Genomic DNA, 17,245 nt, shown 5'->3' on the forward strand with positions numbered 1-17,245 from the left:
GTTTTCCGAGACACCAGCTAAGACGGTCTCGCTTCCGGGATGGTGGCTGCCCTGAGACGGGCATTATTCTGCATGTGTTTTCACGGAGCCGCCTGGGCACCGAGAGATGGTGGTCTTAATTCAGTGGGTTAGTGAAGACAAAGAAGCCCAGTGAAGCTGCCCTTGGCTTCAAGTCCCTGACACCGGATATCGAACCAAGTATTGCCCATGGGTGGAGCAAATGATTAATACACTTGGCTACTAACCAAAATGTTGGGCGTTCCTATCCACCCAAAGCCACCTCAGAAAACAAGCCTGCTGATGTAGTTCTCAAACACCAGCCACTGAAAACCCTATGGGACACGGTTCAATTCCTAGGACTTGGAATCCATTCAGCACCAACTGGATGATAACATTGTATATCACAGGCATCACCCACTTGGCTCTCCATGAGGCCCTCAGATTACATAAAGACAACCAAAATAAAATAGATAAGTAATTCCTCCTACATTTAGATCACATTTTCTTTTTTTAAAAATCGTTTTATTGCAGGGTTGTACAACTCTTATCACAATCCACACATCCATCCATTGTGTCCAGCACATGTAGATCACAATTTCTTGTAGATGTTCCTTGGCCTCGCTCGTTTACCAGATACATCTGCCATTGTACCCTCAGACCAATTATTTTTCCCATCTGAAACGTATCCTTAAAGACTGAAACATTCATAAATTTCTTCCATGCTTTGTTTTGTTTCTGAGTTGGTCTAGTTTACTCTCTTTAGTTTCAGACAAACAGCTCTTTTTCAATGATCAGGAGGTATTCTTGTTTTCCCTGGAATGTATGTGTCCAGTGATAAATTACTGGGTTTTACAAAGCCAGCTGTCTCATAAAGAAAAGGCTATCAGATGTGCCAGGCCCAGTCGGGATGTAAGGCATGTCCACGAGGACAGAAACGTTGGATTTCTCCCATCAGCACTGTGTGAGCAGGTGGGTCATGTTGGTGAGAGCACCGTGCCAGATCAGGTTCCAAAAGCCCAGGCCAAAGCTTATCCAAGCACTCAGAATTTAAAAAAAGATAAAAGGGTTGACAGTCAATGCTCAAAAGAACTCTTGGGAACAGGTTTTGCTGTTCTTATTTTGCACCTGGAGAAACTGAGGCTGAGGAAGTTGGTCTGCCCCGTGGACACCCAGCCAGTACATGCCCATCTCTGGCCATCAGACTCTGTGAGCCAAAGCCTGTGTGCTTGATGATACAAGTGACCATTTCGAAACTGGCAAACCCAGGGTCTCATCCAGGACCTCCCCATCGCTGGCTGTTACCTTGAGTGTGATGCTTCAACACCTCCGTCTTCTCATTTGTCAAATGGAGACATGAGCACTTGAGGGTCCATACCTGGGAAAAGGAACAACAGTGTCCAGCTCATAGATAGGATGTGCACGTGGAAAAGCGGTCACAGATATGAAACCACGTCACCCCGGGAATGACCCTGAGCAAGCCCTACCGCTGTAGCAAAGCCCTGGGCCGCTACCAACAAGGTCGGAGGCACCAGCCGCTCCTGGGGAGAAAGATGGAGCTGTCTGCTCCCTTAAAGATGCTCTATCTGAGGGAGGACACCATCTGACAAAAGGAAGGGGACAGAAAGAGAAAAAGGAGATGGTCTTTGTGCTCACGTAGCTGTGGGGGATGAGAAAGGACAAAAGGCTCGGTGGTTTCAGGGGAAAGTGCTTAGCAACTTGGAGACATGATTGGGGGGGGGTCATTGTCTTTCAAGGGCTTTGATCTGCGTGACCTCAAGTCCTTGGGGGTCAGTTGCTTTCCAAATGGTTATTGTTCATTCTTGGCTGTGAGGTCATTTCTGACTGCTGGTGGCCTCTGTGTACCAAGCCACAGCCCAGCAGCAGTGCAGGCGGAATCCTCTCACAGTGACCCCGGGGGGACAGCGCAGAACTGCTCCTTCAGGTTTCCGGGGCTGTAAACAACGTCATCTTTCTCCAGAGAAGTGGCTGGTGCCTTCCACCCTGTTGTTAGTAGTGCAGCGTTTAAGCACTGCACCGCCAAGCCTCCTGGACCTTCTGTAGAACAGAACAAAGTACCACCCAGTTGTGTCACCTTCGTGACTGTTGGCGAGTCCTGCTTTCCAAATTAGCCTGGGAGCAGCCCCCCCAAAAGGGCAGTTTCTCTTTTTAATCCCATTTTTCCAATGAGTCAGCTTGAACACCAATAAGCCCATGACTGGCAGTAACCAGCCACCGTTTTGCATTTCTTCTTCCAACAGAGATTTCCTGGGGACCAAGGAGACATCGCTCCTGCTGATGGCCATGTTCCTCCTGGCTGTGTTCTACCACGGACAGCAGGTAACCGGACCTTCCTCCGGCCTTCCCTGTTGCCGAGTTCCCTCGGGCTGACTGCAGCGCCGCCATGCTGCTCACGCTAACTTCCCTGGTGCTCAGCAGCCAATGACTCCTGGCTACGAATCAGTCCCTCGAGACCAGCAACTGAAACACCAAGGAGACCTGGGTCAGGCAAAGTCAGTCTGCAGCTCAAACCCACCAGCCACTCTGAGGGAGGCAGATGAGGCTGTCAACTTCCATAGATACGTACTCTGTCAGCAACCCTAAGGAACAGTTCTAGGCGGACCGAGAAGGTCTCTGGGAGTCAGAATTGACTCGATGGCAGTGGGTTGGGTTGGGTTTGGCTTGGTCCCCTCCATGACCTGGCCTATCCTGTGGACTAGTTAGAAGCCCTCTCCATTGTTTGCAGCCATTCACACTACGAGCTTCTCGAGGTGCTCAACGAATCCGAGCCTGGTAAAAACCACCTCATGAAAAACTAAACTGAAGAAGATGATGTTGTAGGCAGCGTGATTTTAACACCCTTCAAGAGTAACCATTTCAAATAAACCATTATCCAAAAAAGAGAGGGGGTCCGGCGAGCCTTCCATTTCTGCTTGGAATGAATGGCTCCCCACCAATTCTCTTGCCTGGATAGCATCCCCACTCTAGAAGTTGTGGGCTCTCATCCCGGTTCCTCCCCTCCGTGGTATCTGGCTCTGGCCACGTTACTCACCTCCCTCAACACCCACATCTTCATCTCCATAATCAAGGCTGTGAGACCTCAGTGTAGCAGGCACGCATGATTATTTGAGGATCTCCAACACAGTATTTTTGAACGGCCCTGCCCATATGTAGCAAATGCCTCCCTGTTGATCTGTCTGGATTAGATTAAGTGCCTGTCAGATGGAGCCCACTTGTCTATGAGCCTCCTTGCTCTGCCAGCATCCATCCTGAGTATTGTGGGTAGCACCGTACAAAACATCATTCCTGACTCTAAGGGAACCAGGGTCCTAGGGGACCCACTTGTCCCCTGACCCATGGCAAACCCCAACACAATGAAGCAAACCATCCCCATGATCAGACCACTTTGGTCCACACCAATAATCTTCATCGGCAGATTTTCAACTGGCCCTTAAATAATATGAGAGGGCTTCAAAATGTTCCTGGAAAATGGAAATTAAATAATGATGGAGTTTTTCTGTGAGCTGCTGGAAGCCCCCTTGCACAAAGCAGGGGAAGCTAGGTGTGGAACAGACCATCCACCCATGGGTTCCCAGCATCTAAGGGGCAGTCTCAGGTGTGAGCATAGGCCAGGGTTCCCTCAAGGGGGATGTGTGCTCCTAAGAGCAGGGGTGGGGGGACTCTCCAGGTGGACACAGACGGGAGGGTGGCTAAGTTGATCACCGGAGAGGACGTCTGTTCCCTGGAAGCAAGCAGTGCCTGCCAGCTTCACAGTTCTGCTCTGGTCTCTGCTTCCTCTCGCTCTGGTCTGTATGCACTTCAGAAAGTGTCCAGAACGGGAGCAAAACCAACCGAGGCTGCCAGCCAGAGCAGAAATAGAAACATCGTGCTGAGGAATCACCATGGAAACGGGGCGGGAACAAACCCCGGAAAACTAAGGATGAAACAGCCAAGAGCCCCCAGCATAGGAGGAAAACAACAAAACTCACTACCATTGAGTGCATTTCAACTCCTAGTCACCCTATTTGTGGTTTCCGAAACTATAAAACTTTATGGGATCAGACAGCCTCGTTTTCCTCCTAAGGAGAGCTGGTGGGTTTGAACCACCGACCTTATGGTTAGCAGTCCAATACCTCACCCAGAGTGCCCCCAGGGCTTCTTAAAACCTAGATATATAGATAGATGGTAGATAGATAGATAGATGATAGATATTAATAAAGTGATTGTAATTAAAGACCAAAAAGAACAACCACATTGCCATCAAGCTAATGCTGACTCATAGCAGCCCAATACCTCACCCTCCTACTGCCATCGAGTGGATTCCAACTCATAGAGACCTAATAGGACAGAGTAGAACTGCCCCCTGTGGGATTATGGGACTGTAACTCTTTATAAAAGGAGAAAGCCTCGTCTTTCTCTGGAGGAGCAGCTGGTTGTTTTGAACTGCTGACCTTGCAGTGAGTAGCCCAGTGTATTATCCAGTATACCAGGAGGGCTGCTCTAGAAGTAATTATTGTCAGGTGCCACCAAGCCAGTCCCGACCCGTAGCGACCCTGTGTGTAACAGAACAAACACCGCCCAGTCCGAGGCTAGCCTCACAGTCTTTGTTGTGTTTGAGCCCATTGGTGCAGCCACTGTGTCAGTTTCAGGAGAAGGGTCCTCACTCCATTTCACCGTAATCAAGGTTTATTGGCCTTTTCTGTCATCTTGATGGCATAGTGGTTGGGCTTCAGTCCACAAGGTCAGCAGTTTGAAACCACCAGCCTCCCTGAGGGATAAAAATGGGATTTTCGATGTCTGTAAAGATTTAGTCTCAGAAACACACAGGGCCAGCTCTACCTCGCCCTATGGGTCACTATGAGTCGGCATCAACTCTGCAGCAGTGAGTTTATTCTTTTGTCTATTGTTTTCTGTTACTTTGTGGAAGTACTTTGGACCCTGTCAGAGCCCTTTCTTGGATGTCACCCTTCAACTATGCTGGTTCTGTTTCTCATGTTCCCTTCCTGGGAAAGCAGGTAGCCTTATCATCTTAGCACTGCATTTGCATAAGCGTACACCTGTGTGAGTGTGTAGGAAGGATGTACGCTACCATGACTAAGGATCATCCAACATATTTTTCTTTTCTTTGGGCTTTGGAAGGACGTAATAGCACCCCTCTCTATAGCAGAAACAGCTGTGGTGGGCCTCAGAGTCAGGCAAATAGCTTTCAAACCACACCCCACCCACACCCCATCCACCCCTTTGTAGAAATGAGACCTTCCCCAAGATTTTTCTCTTTCTGAATCTTCTCCTTGGCTTTAAGGTGGCTGTAAGGACAGTCCATACTTCACAGAGCTGTTAGGAGTATCCTATGGGAATACAGAGGTCGTGTCCCACTACAGGTGGCTTGCACAGGCTGTCAAGTCCCTGGGTGGCACCAACGTTGAAGCACTGAGCTACTAACTGAGAGGTTAGTAGTTCAAATCCACCCAACGGTGCCTTCAAAGAAAGGCCTGGCAACGTACTTCAGCAGCAATTGAAAACCCTGTGGGCACAGTTCTGCTCTGAAGGAGATTCAGCCACTACAGATGAAAAGGGACTCAGAGGTGCCTGGTGTTGCACACGGACTCCATGCTCCAAAAGAGTCCACTATTAATATGAGGGGGGTCCAAAATGCTTATGGAAAAATTCCAGTAGGCTTGTATTCCCTTTTTTCACAAACCTTTTTGCCCTGGTGGCAAAGTGGGTTATGTGTTGGGCTGCTAACTGCTAGGTCAATAGTTCGAAACCACCAGCCTCTCACTGGGAGAAAAATGAGGTTTTCTGCTCCTGCAAAAATTTACAGTCTCAGAAGTTGTATTAGTCTTTAGATACTTTAGAGAAACAAATCCACAGAAACTGATGTATAAGAGTTTTATATAAAGGGCAAGTGCACATCAAGAAAACATCGCAACCCAGGGCTGCCCAAGTCCACAGTCCGACATAAACCAATTAACCCATATGTCCGACACCAATCCATAAAGTCTTCCATCTCACAAAGCACACACTATGATGCCCAATGCAGGAGGAAAGCCGAATCAGTGAACGTGTAAGCATCTCAGCGCTGGCAGGGGCTTCCACACGGCTGCGCCAGCACCCAGGGTAGGTACATCAGGGTAGGTCCATGTGGCTTCTCCGTGGGGATGTCTTGCAGGAAGTCAGCCTTGCAAGCTGAAGCAGGGAACTGGCTAAGGCAGCTGCACCCTGGTCTGATCATCACAAAGCAAGAGACCCAAGAACTAGAAAGGCAAGGCTCACCGAGCCATTTATCCCTCTGCCCTTCAATTAATCCCACATGTTTACTGGCCAGGTTGGCACAATAAACTAACTACCTCAGAAGCCCAGAGGGGCCGTTCTACTCTGTCCTGTAGGGTCTCTATGAGTTGGAATTGACTCAATAGCAATGATGACAAGTACTTTATGAGATCATGATGATGTTTTCTTTTTAATTAGGAGAAAGGTTATCAGACCCAAAGAACCAGATTCTGATGATTATGAAGATGGGAGGGGAAGGGGAGGTGGAGGCATCACCAGGTAGAGGGTATTTGAGTATAAACTTGGTGGAGTGGGGAGGGGGGACAATATCCCACAAAAGAGAGATGGGACGAAATGTGGGGCAGAGCAGCCTGCTGAGAGGTTGCTAACTGTAAAAGTTGTGGACCGCAAAAGTGATTGGGTAAGTAACTCCCCACCTAATTCACAGGGAAAATGTTGTTTTGTTTTTTTAATCCTGTGAGGCAAGCACGAGGCCCCAAACCAAGACCAGAGGCTCAAGTTTCCTGAGGTTACCAAGTCAGTGGGGATAAAAAACCAGACTGAGACAGGAGTTCAAAATCTCCCACTCCAAGTTCCATCCCCTCTCCCCCACCTGCCACCCGGCCCTGTGCTGAAGGGGGTTGTCTGCAGGACAGCATCCCCACGTGGCGAATCTCTATCCCACCTGCTGGGTTCCTGTGCATCCCGGGCCAAGTCTGCCCTCTTCTGGGCTTGCTGCAGCCTTCCCCCAGCTCCCTTTGTGACTCAGAGCCTCCGTGTCTTTATCTGAGACCGGATTATGTCCATTGATCCCTGATACGTGGAAGCATCCGGTGGGAGCATGGGCAATTACTCATCCTCAGAGGCACGGTGGCAGTTATGTAACAGAATAATTGGGAGACTTCATCCTGCCCACATGTGGAAGTGATGTGTCAGGCACGTCCTCTGCTGAGGCAGATCCGCTGGAAACCAGACGGTCAGGTGCCTCCTCCCTTGCTTTCAGCCCTGGGGAGGCTGGCCTCTGGCTGCTTCCGTTCACAGCCTGGGAAGCCACACCTGTACGCAAGGACAGAGATGAATGAGCTCCTGTCCCGAGGCTCTCACGTCTGGGTCTAATAAAGACAGACGCAGTAGGCGTGTGCCTTCCAGGGCAGGATGCACATATTAACATTTGATCCCAGCAAGACCACTGCCAGGATGAGTGACCTTGAGCTGCCCTTCCCTGACCAGTAAAACAGAAAAGGTGAGCACTCTGGTAAAGGTTGGAGTCTGGCTGAACGAGGTCAGGTACAGCAAGTGGGAGCGCAGAGTCACCTTTAGAGACATTTGCCCTGCTTTGCCTCTTCCCCAAAACTCCAGTTTTCGGTGACATCCTCCCAGTAACTCATTGACTTACATTAACATATAACTGTCTAAAACCAGCTGCCACTCGTGATGAAGTAAATCGCTTAGAGTTTGGTTTGGTTTTCCGTTGGTTTGTTCCTAGAGTGCGCGCTCTGGAAATGCCGACTCAAGAAACGCCTCCTCCCTGTGTGGCCTTCACATCATCGGCTAAGTCCTGTGTGCGAGTTTGGAGAAGGGCGGCTTTTGTAGACATTTTGAAAACCTCGTTAGTCTTAGGACAAGGTAAAACATGTCCACCGTCCTAAAGCCGTCTATGGGACGTGGACTTGCCGCCTTCTCAGAGGAATGGTGACACACCATCTAGGAGCGACCAGTCTGGCCACACATGTCCTCTGTCTTCCCGCTCGTGCTCCACTGCGTGGACTAAGGTAGTTTATTCAGCCAATGGGACGGAGATCTGAGTGGGCTCGGCTTTCCTTAGGACACGTCGTGCTGGGTCTGTCTCCTCGGGTCTGGGCCCTTTCATCATGTGGATCTTTAACTGAGACCTTGAAGTAAGAACAAGAAATGGAACCAGCGCAGTATTTCAAGCCCTTGAATGGGGGCCCGCTCCACATGTGCCTCGTCATGCGGCCTATTGCTCCTTTCGGCAGCTAACGACTTTGAAACATTGCCACCCCCAAAGCGGAACAGGCAGAGGCTTCAGAAAGGAAGTGTGATCTGCCTTCAACATGAAAAGGGCCCAGGACCAGAGAGGACTCATGGGTATCGCTGCCTCCTGTGCTCCGAGGGCTGTATCTCGAAGACGCCAAGCCTTTCCTCCTCCAGCCAGTGACGTAGCTGCCGTTCATTCCAGCTTAAGAGGGGAGGAAACAGAGGTGGCCACTTTGGCCTAGGGTTACAGTGTTTCCGTGTGGGCTTAGGGCAGTTAGCGATATCTAGCTGAAAATTAAAACCAGGATCTGCCCATATGACCTCAGTGGTCCCCAGAAGCTAAGAGCTCCGTCTCTGAATTCAGACGCCGACTATCTCCACTGACAGGCGGCGAGGACTTGGCCACTTTACATACGTCTTGGCTCCCATTGCCTCCTTTTTAGAATGGGGATCGCGTTCAGGTAGGATGGTTGTATGGGTGAAAGGGGTTAAGAAGGGTGTAACAATATGCGGCAGGTCATAAGCACCCTGGACGTTTAAGCTGGGTTTGTACCGGTTATTGCAGTTTGTGATGTGAACATGGTGGGGAGAGGGGCTTCCAAAAGTTCACGGGAAGATGGAACGAAAGGACCACGAAATTCTTGCATGCGCTTAAAAGAAAATTCTCTCGTGTTGGCAGAGCGTCTGCCAGGTGCCAGCTGGTTGCTGGGTGGTCAATCTGTAGGAATGAGTGACGGAAAGGAGCCCTGAGCTCTCAGTCCCCACAGGCTGAGAGAGGACCAGCTAATCACATCACTAGGAAATTCCAAGTAGAGGCCGTTCCCGGGGTACACGCGAGATCTCCTCTGACTTGGATTGGTCCTGCCTGGTTCAGTCATGGCCAAAGAAGCACCACTGGGCAGACCCAAAATTTTTAATTTAGAATAAACCAGAAAGACAGCCACAACAGGGGAAATGACAGATGGAAACCTTGCTAGGAGTTTTGTCTCCCTCTCACTGAAGAACAACCTAAGTAATGCTCAGCAGCCTAACCGGTTGCTTGCAGATTGTTAGCAGTCTGGACAACCTGGCTCCCTTCACACAGGGTAGCCAACCATGTCATCTGGATGTGCCTGGCCCTTCAACTATCTTGCCAATAACCAATCTCATGCATAGACCCTTGAAAGGGCTCACGACACCTCTTCTGAGGCTCCTATGCTAGTGCTTAGGCTTGGGATTTTTCAGTTCCAGGTACCATGGTGAACTGCCAAATTGTAAAGCCGCAGTCTGTTCCTGTTTCACTCTGTCGGCATGACAGAACAGCTGTCAAGAGCAAGGAAGAGGGGTCTCTCATTGGAGCTTTCCTGACTCGGGTACTGCCTTACCCTAACTGCAGGCAGGGGGAGCCTGTGGGAGCTAGTTGTCCTCTGATCCCCAGCTCCAGCCCAGAAGCCCCCTCCCAATGTTCACATGTGGTTCCCTTTCAGTTGAAGAGGAATCTACACCTCCCCCGAGGTGCGCCTGGTCTGTCCCCTGAGAGACCACCCCCTCCCCTCTCTCCTCCCCCACAGCTGGAGTACACCGCCCGCCTGGACTTCCTGTGGCGCGTGCAGGCCAAGGAGGAGATCAACGAGATGAAGGAGCTGAGGGAACACAACGAGAACATGCTCCGGAACATTCTGCCCAGTCACGTGGCCCGCCACTTCCTGGAGAAAGACCGAGACAACGAGGTGAGCCCAGGCTCGGCCCGCCAGCCCGAGGGATCCAGGGATCCAGGGATCGATGGCACGGCTGCCTCGTTTGGGGAGAACTCCGCTGTCCTCGTGTGAGTGCCTGGGAACCAAGGCCCTGCTGGCCCATGGCCCCAGGCTGCCAGCTGCCGTCACGTAACCCTACACGTTGCTCCCCAGCTCAGGCACCCCAGCCGTGGGCCTGTGAGGTGGATTTAATCACAACTCCATCTCCAGATTGAATTGGAACATTGGAGATTTACATGTGTCCATGTATGTGTCTCTTATTTATAGGTAGGGGTGTGTGTGTACCATGGGGGTTCAAAAATGCATGGAACATGGAATCTGAAGAGGATGCAATTTTTACACAAACTTTTTGAAGCCCCCTGTATGCTTAGAGGAGACCTGGTGGGATGGTGCTTATCCGTTGGGCTGCAAACCACAAGGTCAGCAGTTTGAAACCACCAGCCATGCCACAGAAGAGAGACAAGGCTTTCTACTCCCGTAAAGAGTTCCAGTCTCTTAAACTCACAGGGGCAGTTGTACCCGGTCCTATGGGTCGCTCTGAGTTGGCACTGACTAGGTGGCTGTGAGTTTGGTTGGGGTTTGTGTGTGTAGAAACACACACACACACACACACACAGCCATCACCCATCTGTCTGTAGAAAGGTCTGTGCGTGCTAAACATGGTCCCTTAAAGCTGAGGGTCGAGACTCCTTTGGGGGTCGAATAACCCTTTCACAGGGGCTGCCCAATTCATAACAGTAGCAAAAGTACAGTTAAGAAGCAACAACGAAAATAATTTTATGGTTGGGTGGGAGGTCCCCACCACATGAACTGTATCAAAAGGTTGTGGCGATAGGAAGGTTGAGAACCACTGCCTTTGAGCTTCCAGACTAAGACGGACTGAGAAGAAAAGACTAGCACTCTGTTTCCAAATATCAGTCAGTTTAAACTCTGGGCTCACAGCAGTCTGTCCACAATCCATCATGGAACAGCACAAGACAGGGCTGCCTCCATTCAAGACAGGCTGTGTCCGTGGTAAGGCTCTGGTGGTGGTGCTGTGCAGAAAACCCCTGCCCTGCCAGCCCCACAGCTTGCACAGACCCAGGAGGCAGTCCTTCGTGCCTCTCCCCGGGAGATGCTGCTGCTGCCCCACCCCTGGGCTCTGCGGGGCTCTCCCAGGCAATTCCATGAGGTGGGGTCTGTGCGAGAACCTGCCCACCCCGGCTTGTGATCCCAAGGCTGACGTCAGCAGGGGCTCAGTGGTAAGCCACATGCTCTCAGAGGGCAGGGTTGGTGGGCGATCTCCATCCCAAGGCCACACACTTCCTGTGACACCCCTAAGTTTGCCGCGTGCAGAGAATCAGTTCAATGAGATAACAGCCCGGGGGGTGGGGGGTGCCTCACAGTCAAGGCTGGATAGCTAGTCTCTTCATATTTAAGACACTGTCAGGAGCTGTCTGTCTCCATCGGGAGTTCGGAGGCAGAAGTTCTTATGTGGGAAAGAATGCAGCTGCCCCGAGCCAGAGCGAAGTTGAACGGGCTGGCTGGCTGCAGCAGAGAGGTGAGGTGGTGAGCCTTCTTTGGGGCAGAAGGTGGCACGCCCAACTTCCCCAGCCACAAAAAGCACCCCTTGGCAGGCCACCTTATTTCTGGAATCATCTGGTTACAAGATAAAGGGAAAATACTCCCAGACCAGGAGTTCGTATTAACATTTCAGGCTTCAGAAGGTCTGAATCGCACCCACCTTGGAGACCGACCCTCTGTAACAGGTCGCAGTAAACCGTGGTCCCTTCTCTGCACTTTTTCTCATGCCTTAGATAGTTGGCTCGCCCTCTGTAGCTTGCTTTTGCCGTAGTTCAAGGTGAGGAGCCCTCCACAGATAGCTCGTGACAGAGGGAAGAGCTTCCTCTGGCCCCTGCAGGGAGGGGCTGGGCCCCACCACTCAGGGTGGCCTCACAGCCAGGAGAGTAACTCAGTGGAGTGACCATTCTACTCTTCTTTTTATACACAGAAGTTTTAAACTATTTTACATTTCCTTAACATACTTTCAGTGGGATTTCCCTTGGCTGGTAACTGATTTTTTTCTCTCCCGTTCGTAAATAAAAGCTACTCGATTTGAAAAAAAAAAAAAAAAGACAGGGCTGCCTCGTCTCATCCACTGTGGCCCGGGGTACTGCTGTGTGTGTGTGTGTGTGTGTGTGTGTGTGTGTGTGTGTGTGTGTGTGTGTGTGTAGTGAGGGGTGCATAGGACTTCAAAGAAATGGAGTAAAAAGATAAAAGAAAATGTTCCACAAACTTTCTGAAGCCTTCCAACACATGTATGTTATATAGAAATATACGTGTAGGTTTGTGTTTATGGGGGTGGAGGGTGCGTGAGCAGTTTAAGGAGGGGGCTTCAAAAAGTGCATGGAAAAATTCTGTTACCTTTCAGTTGAACTTTTCATTGCGCTCTGGAAGCCCCCTTGGGTGGGGGTTTTCTCTGGGCACATGACCCAGCACGTGGTAGGTGCTCACCATCCATCCCTGACGTAAAGCTGCCTCCTATGACAGACGCCTTGGTGGCTACTTGGCAAAGTCAGTTCAGCTGCCAGCTCCGTGGGTCAGCTCTGCTCTGTGCCTGCTTACTGAGAGCACCCACAGAGAGCCCCCACCCAGGTGTCAACTGCCATGGGGTCTGGGGCACTGAGGTGAGAATACAATACAGCACAGGCCAGAGGCAGCCAGCACCCTGGGGTCGGGAGGGGAAGTCCGGGGCCAGCATAGAGGTATCGCAGGGACGGAGTATCAGAGAGGGTTGAGGAGCTTGGGTTTGCCTCTGTGAGTGGGGGGAGGGGGAGCACTAGGATTCTTGTTCCTGTTTCCTCCATGAGGAAGCTGAGGCACAAAGAAGGAAAGGGTCTATGATCACCAGGCCCCTGAGTCATGAGTGCCCACTTGGACCCAGAGGGCCACACGCTAGTGTCCTGGGCCCTGTACCCCACTGTATGCGCATGTGTGGGTGGGGGTGTGCAGTGAGAGAGTGGCAGGCTGGGAAATAAATAGGGCTCCCACTGCCTGCCCCCACCCACCCCTGCCCTGGCTGCATCCTGTCGGGACCTGTTCCAACTGTGTCACCCCCAGAGACTCTGGCAGCCTCTGCCAGTCCACGGGCCCTGAGGCTTCGAGAAGAAAGCACCACCCCTGCTCAGAGCTGCCTTGCAGAGGCAGCCAGCTGGGTCCGGGGCCTGGGAAGGGTCTAACCCTGAAGCCCGGGAACCAGTCTGTTCCCGGTGACTTTGTGAAGAGCTATTGGGAGTCCTCAGACAAGCGTGGCCAGTCTCCAGTCTCCGGAAGGAGAGCCTGCCTCACACGAATCCCATCTCCCCCATGGCTGTGAGGCCAGAGGCAGGTGGCCCATCGTCTCTGAGTTCAGACCCTCCTCTCGGGAATAGAGGAGGTAATTCCAATCTTGCTGCGCTGATTAGAAACCTAGATTATCTAAAATCCCAGCTGAAGGCATTTGCTGTGGTTGCTGTTAGATGTCACGAAGCCGTTTCAACTCCTAGCCACCCAGGGGGCATGCTCCAAGTGTCCCCCGTGGTGTTCTGGGCACCATCTTCACAGGACTAGATTGCCAGTCTTTCTCCCTCAGAGGCAGTGGGTGGGCTCGAACCACCAACCCTTGCACTAGTAGATGAGCGCTTCAGTATTCTGAATTCAGTCCTGGGCCCTCCTTTCACTCCCTCTACGCCTGTGAGCAGTTGGTGACCCCAGCTGGACCTTCTCAGGCTCCCATCCTAGTGCTTAGGCTGGGGAGTTTTGCAGTTCCAGGTTGTAAAGCCTCGGGTCTGTTCCTATTTCACTCTGTCGGCATGACAGAACAGCTGTCAAGAGCAAGGAGGAGTGGTCTATCATTGGAGCTTTCCTATCTCTGGTACTGCCTTACCCTAAATGCAGGAAGGGGGAGCCCTGTGGGAGATAGTTGTCCTCTGATCCCCAGCTCCAGACCAGAAGCCACCCCAGTGTTCACATGTGATTCTGTGTCAGTGGAGTACAGTCATGACATTGGCCTGAGTTGTTCTGCATGAAGCACACTTACACAATGTTGGGCATGGCCGGTGGTGTAGTAGTTATGCACTGGACTCCACTGGACAGCAAGGTCAGCGCTGTGAAACCATCAGCCGCTCCTCAGGAGCAATGCAGGGCTTTCTGCTCCCATAAGAGCCCTCACCACAGGGAGTCCAGGGTAGATAAACCGCTCAGGACCAATCATGAGAATAGCAATCCCAGGAGAGTAGGGAGAAGGTGCAGGGAGAGAGTGGGAACCAAACACAATGGCTGACGTTTAACACCCCACCCCGGAACAAACAACAGAAATGTGGGTGAAGGGAGACAGCAGTTAGTATAAGATATGAAAGTAATCATTATAATTTATAAATTATCAAGGTTTCATTAGGGAGGGAGGGTGGCGGAGTGAGGGGGACAAATGAGGAAGTGATACCAAGGGCTCAAATAGAAAGAAATGTTTCGAAATGATGATGGCAACCAAAGTACAAATGTGCTTGACACAATGGATGGGTGTATGGATTGTTATTAGACCTGTAAGAGCCCCAATAAAATGATTAAAATAATAATAATAAAGCTATTTAAAATAGCAAAAAGTAAATAAAAAGCGAATGTCCACATCGGCTCGGTGGCACCCAGTCAGATGAGCTATTTTTATTTTTAATGAGCGTGAGCCACCATCCTCATGTTCTCTGTTCCTGAGGGATAGCCGCTCCGCCCATTTCCTCCTTCATCGGTTCACTCGGCGGCATTTACTGAGGGCCAGCCGTGTGACCGGGGCTGAAATGGTGAACAGGAGCCTTGCTGCTTTGAAGCTTGGGTCTTCATGAGAGGACAGAGGGTGAAAAAAGAACCAATTCATAGATAGCATCACGCCATGCAGAGAGGAGTTCCCGGGGGTTAAACACGGTCAAAGTAGGAAGCAGAGCATCGATGGCATTTACAATGGAGGCCAGAGAAGGCCTCTCTGGAGAGGTGGCAGTTACGTGACATAAAGGTTGCTAATATGTCAACAAGTCTTGGACTTTGCGTCGCTCCTTCAGAGAGTGCTTTAACTTGGTGCGAGAAACACATGCCTTAGATTTAGAGTGGTTCTCAACCTGTGGGTCGCGACCCCTTTGGTGGAGGGGGGGGAACAACCCTTTCACAGGGGTCGCCCGATTTATAACAGTAACAAAATTACAGTGGTCAAGTAGCAACAAAAATAATTTGATGATTGGAGGGGTCACCACAACATGAGGAACTGTATTAAAGGGGCGCAGCATGAGGAGGGTTGAGAACCACTGCCTTAGAATCAGATGTTGTTGCTGTTATTGTCATTTTCACCAGCTGCCATCAAGTTGGTCCCCACTCAAAGTGACCCTGTGCACAGCAGATCGACCCACTGGCCGGTCCCGTACCACCCTCACAGTGTCCCGTGTTAGAGCCCATGGCTGCCGCCCCTGCGTCCATCCGTCTGGAATCAGAGGGGCCTGGCCATATGAGCTCCAGCTCCCAGGCAAAGAGGAGACCAGAGACTTCCCGTTGGCAGATGGCCGGGGTGGGGGGCTTACGCTCAGAATCTCAGAATCCCCTACTAAGGCCAAGCCTGTTCATCTCACTGGAGAATAATCGCTTTGTCATATTCATCCACCCCTCCTTTTTTATCTTCTTTGAACCCCAAAATAGATGGCACAAGAAACAGATGGCACATGGACAGGTTTGATTGGAGAGCTTAGAGGAAGGTGTGTGTGATTGGAGCTGCAGGTGGACTGCAGCTCACACCTGTGTCCTCCAGATCCCCACACCTGCTCTTTCTGCCTCTTGGGGGGTCTGGCTAGCAAGGGTTACGTCCATGGTCTCCCACACCTTTTGGCACCTACTTAGGGGCTCCCCGTGAGGCTGGGGAGTGGAAGGCAGGCTATCAGAGGGAGGGAAGGGGGAAAGCAGGCCAGAATATGTCTGCCTTTGGTTCCTTCCCTTGGGATTATCTGTGTCCCTCATGGGAAGTCGCCACTCTTCCCAAAGCCCCTGCTTGACTTCTCATTGTGTCCAGTCCACTCACTCTGTGGGTCTCCTTGAATCCAGGAGAACCTAGCCCAGTGGTAACTCTGCTGCTGCTAGTCCTGGGGGCCCCCTCCATCTGCCTTTACTCATTCAGTCATCCCTCTCTAAGTTACCCCACCTTGAGCTCAATCTTCACTTGAACGGGGCACCTCTTTTCTGCTGGGGCCCTGTTTGGAGCCACAGGGATAAGGACGGGACAGTAAAGTTTCCTGGGATGGGCTAGGGAAGGAGGCTGTCATCGCCCTGAAGTCACAATGGGTGAAAGAGGCTCCTGGGCGCCAGTGAGCATTCAAGCTTAAGAGATATTTCCAGTAAGATCAGAATTGACATCTGGGCATTGTAGCTTCCACTCCAACCTGAACCCAGGCCTGTTCTCAGTGCAGGACCCTTCGGCCAGTGATGTAAGTGTACACTTTGAGAACAGGGGCATGCCGTGGAGAAGATCATTTGAGAAGTTGAGGGGTGGAGATGAAGAGAGACTGGCTGATGGTCATAGGAAGCTGCAAAATAGTGCACATCCGTCTGTTACTTCCCGGAAGCACTTAGAGGAGGAGGGGAGAAGAGAAGGGGAGGGGAAAAGGTGGGAGCAGAAAAAGAGATCAGATGGAGCAAGTTCCTGAAAAAAAGTAGTCAGGGTCCAGAGCTTAGGATACAGACACCCCCCTCCCTCCACTCCCCACCCCGGTCTGGAGTTGAAGCAGAAAGAGATGAAAACCCATTTGAATGTAGACAAGCGTGTAAGTTCTTGTCAGAAAGTGGTCACTAGTAACGGCCACCTTGTCTCAATATGGGAAGAGACAATGGCATCCGTAATCTACTCAGATGAATATCAAACCACACACCAAACCCAATGCTGTCGACTCGATTCTGACCCATAGTGACCCTATCTATGTAGGGCCTCTAAGACAGAAAACCTTACAGTGGCAAATGGACTCCAATATCTCCCAAGGAGTGGATGGTGGGTTTGAACCACCCATCTTGTGGGTAGCAGTTTCATGAGGAGAACAGAAAGGGAGCTGACCCAGGGATGCAAGAATGGGGGGTCACAACCCTGGGCCTAGCTAAGTTTGGAGACCACAGATGTTCCATGGTCCTGATCCAGTCAGTCTCTGTATGGATGCAGGTGTGCACAGGTAGTGTCCTTGGCCGAAGCTCACCTCTGATGAACTTTC

General features: G+C 51.1%; 1 protein-coding gene across 1 annotated transcript in view; it reads left to right on the forward strand.

Moving 5' to 3' along the window:
- Positions 1 to 17,245, forward strand: part of ADCY8 (adenylate cyclase 8) — a 185,025-nt gene that overhangs the window by 153,738 nt on the left and 14,042 nt on the right. The window contains exons 13-14 of the mRNA XM_075550577.1: positions 2,259 to 2,337; positions 9,819 to 9,977. Coding sequence (XP_075406692.1) covers positions 2,259 to 2,337; positions 9,819 to 9,977 — 238 coding nt within the window. The remainder of the gene's footprint in view (positions 1 to 2,258; positions 2,338 to 9,818; positions 9,978 to 17,245) is intronic.

The sequence above is a fragment of the Tenrec ecaudatus genome, chromosome 5 (assembly GCF_050624435.1).
Source record: "Tenrec ecaudatus isolate mTenEca1 chromosome 5, mTenEca1.hap1, whole genome shotgun sequence".
Classification (NCBI taxonomy): Eukaryota; Metazoa; Chordata; class Mammalia; order Afrosoricida; family Tenrecidae; genus Tenrec; species Tenrec ecaudatus.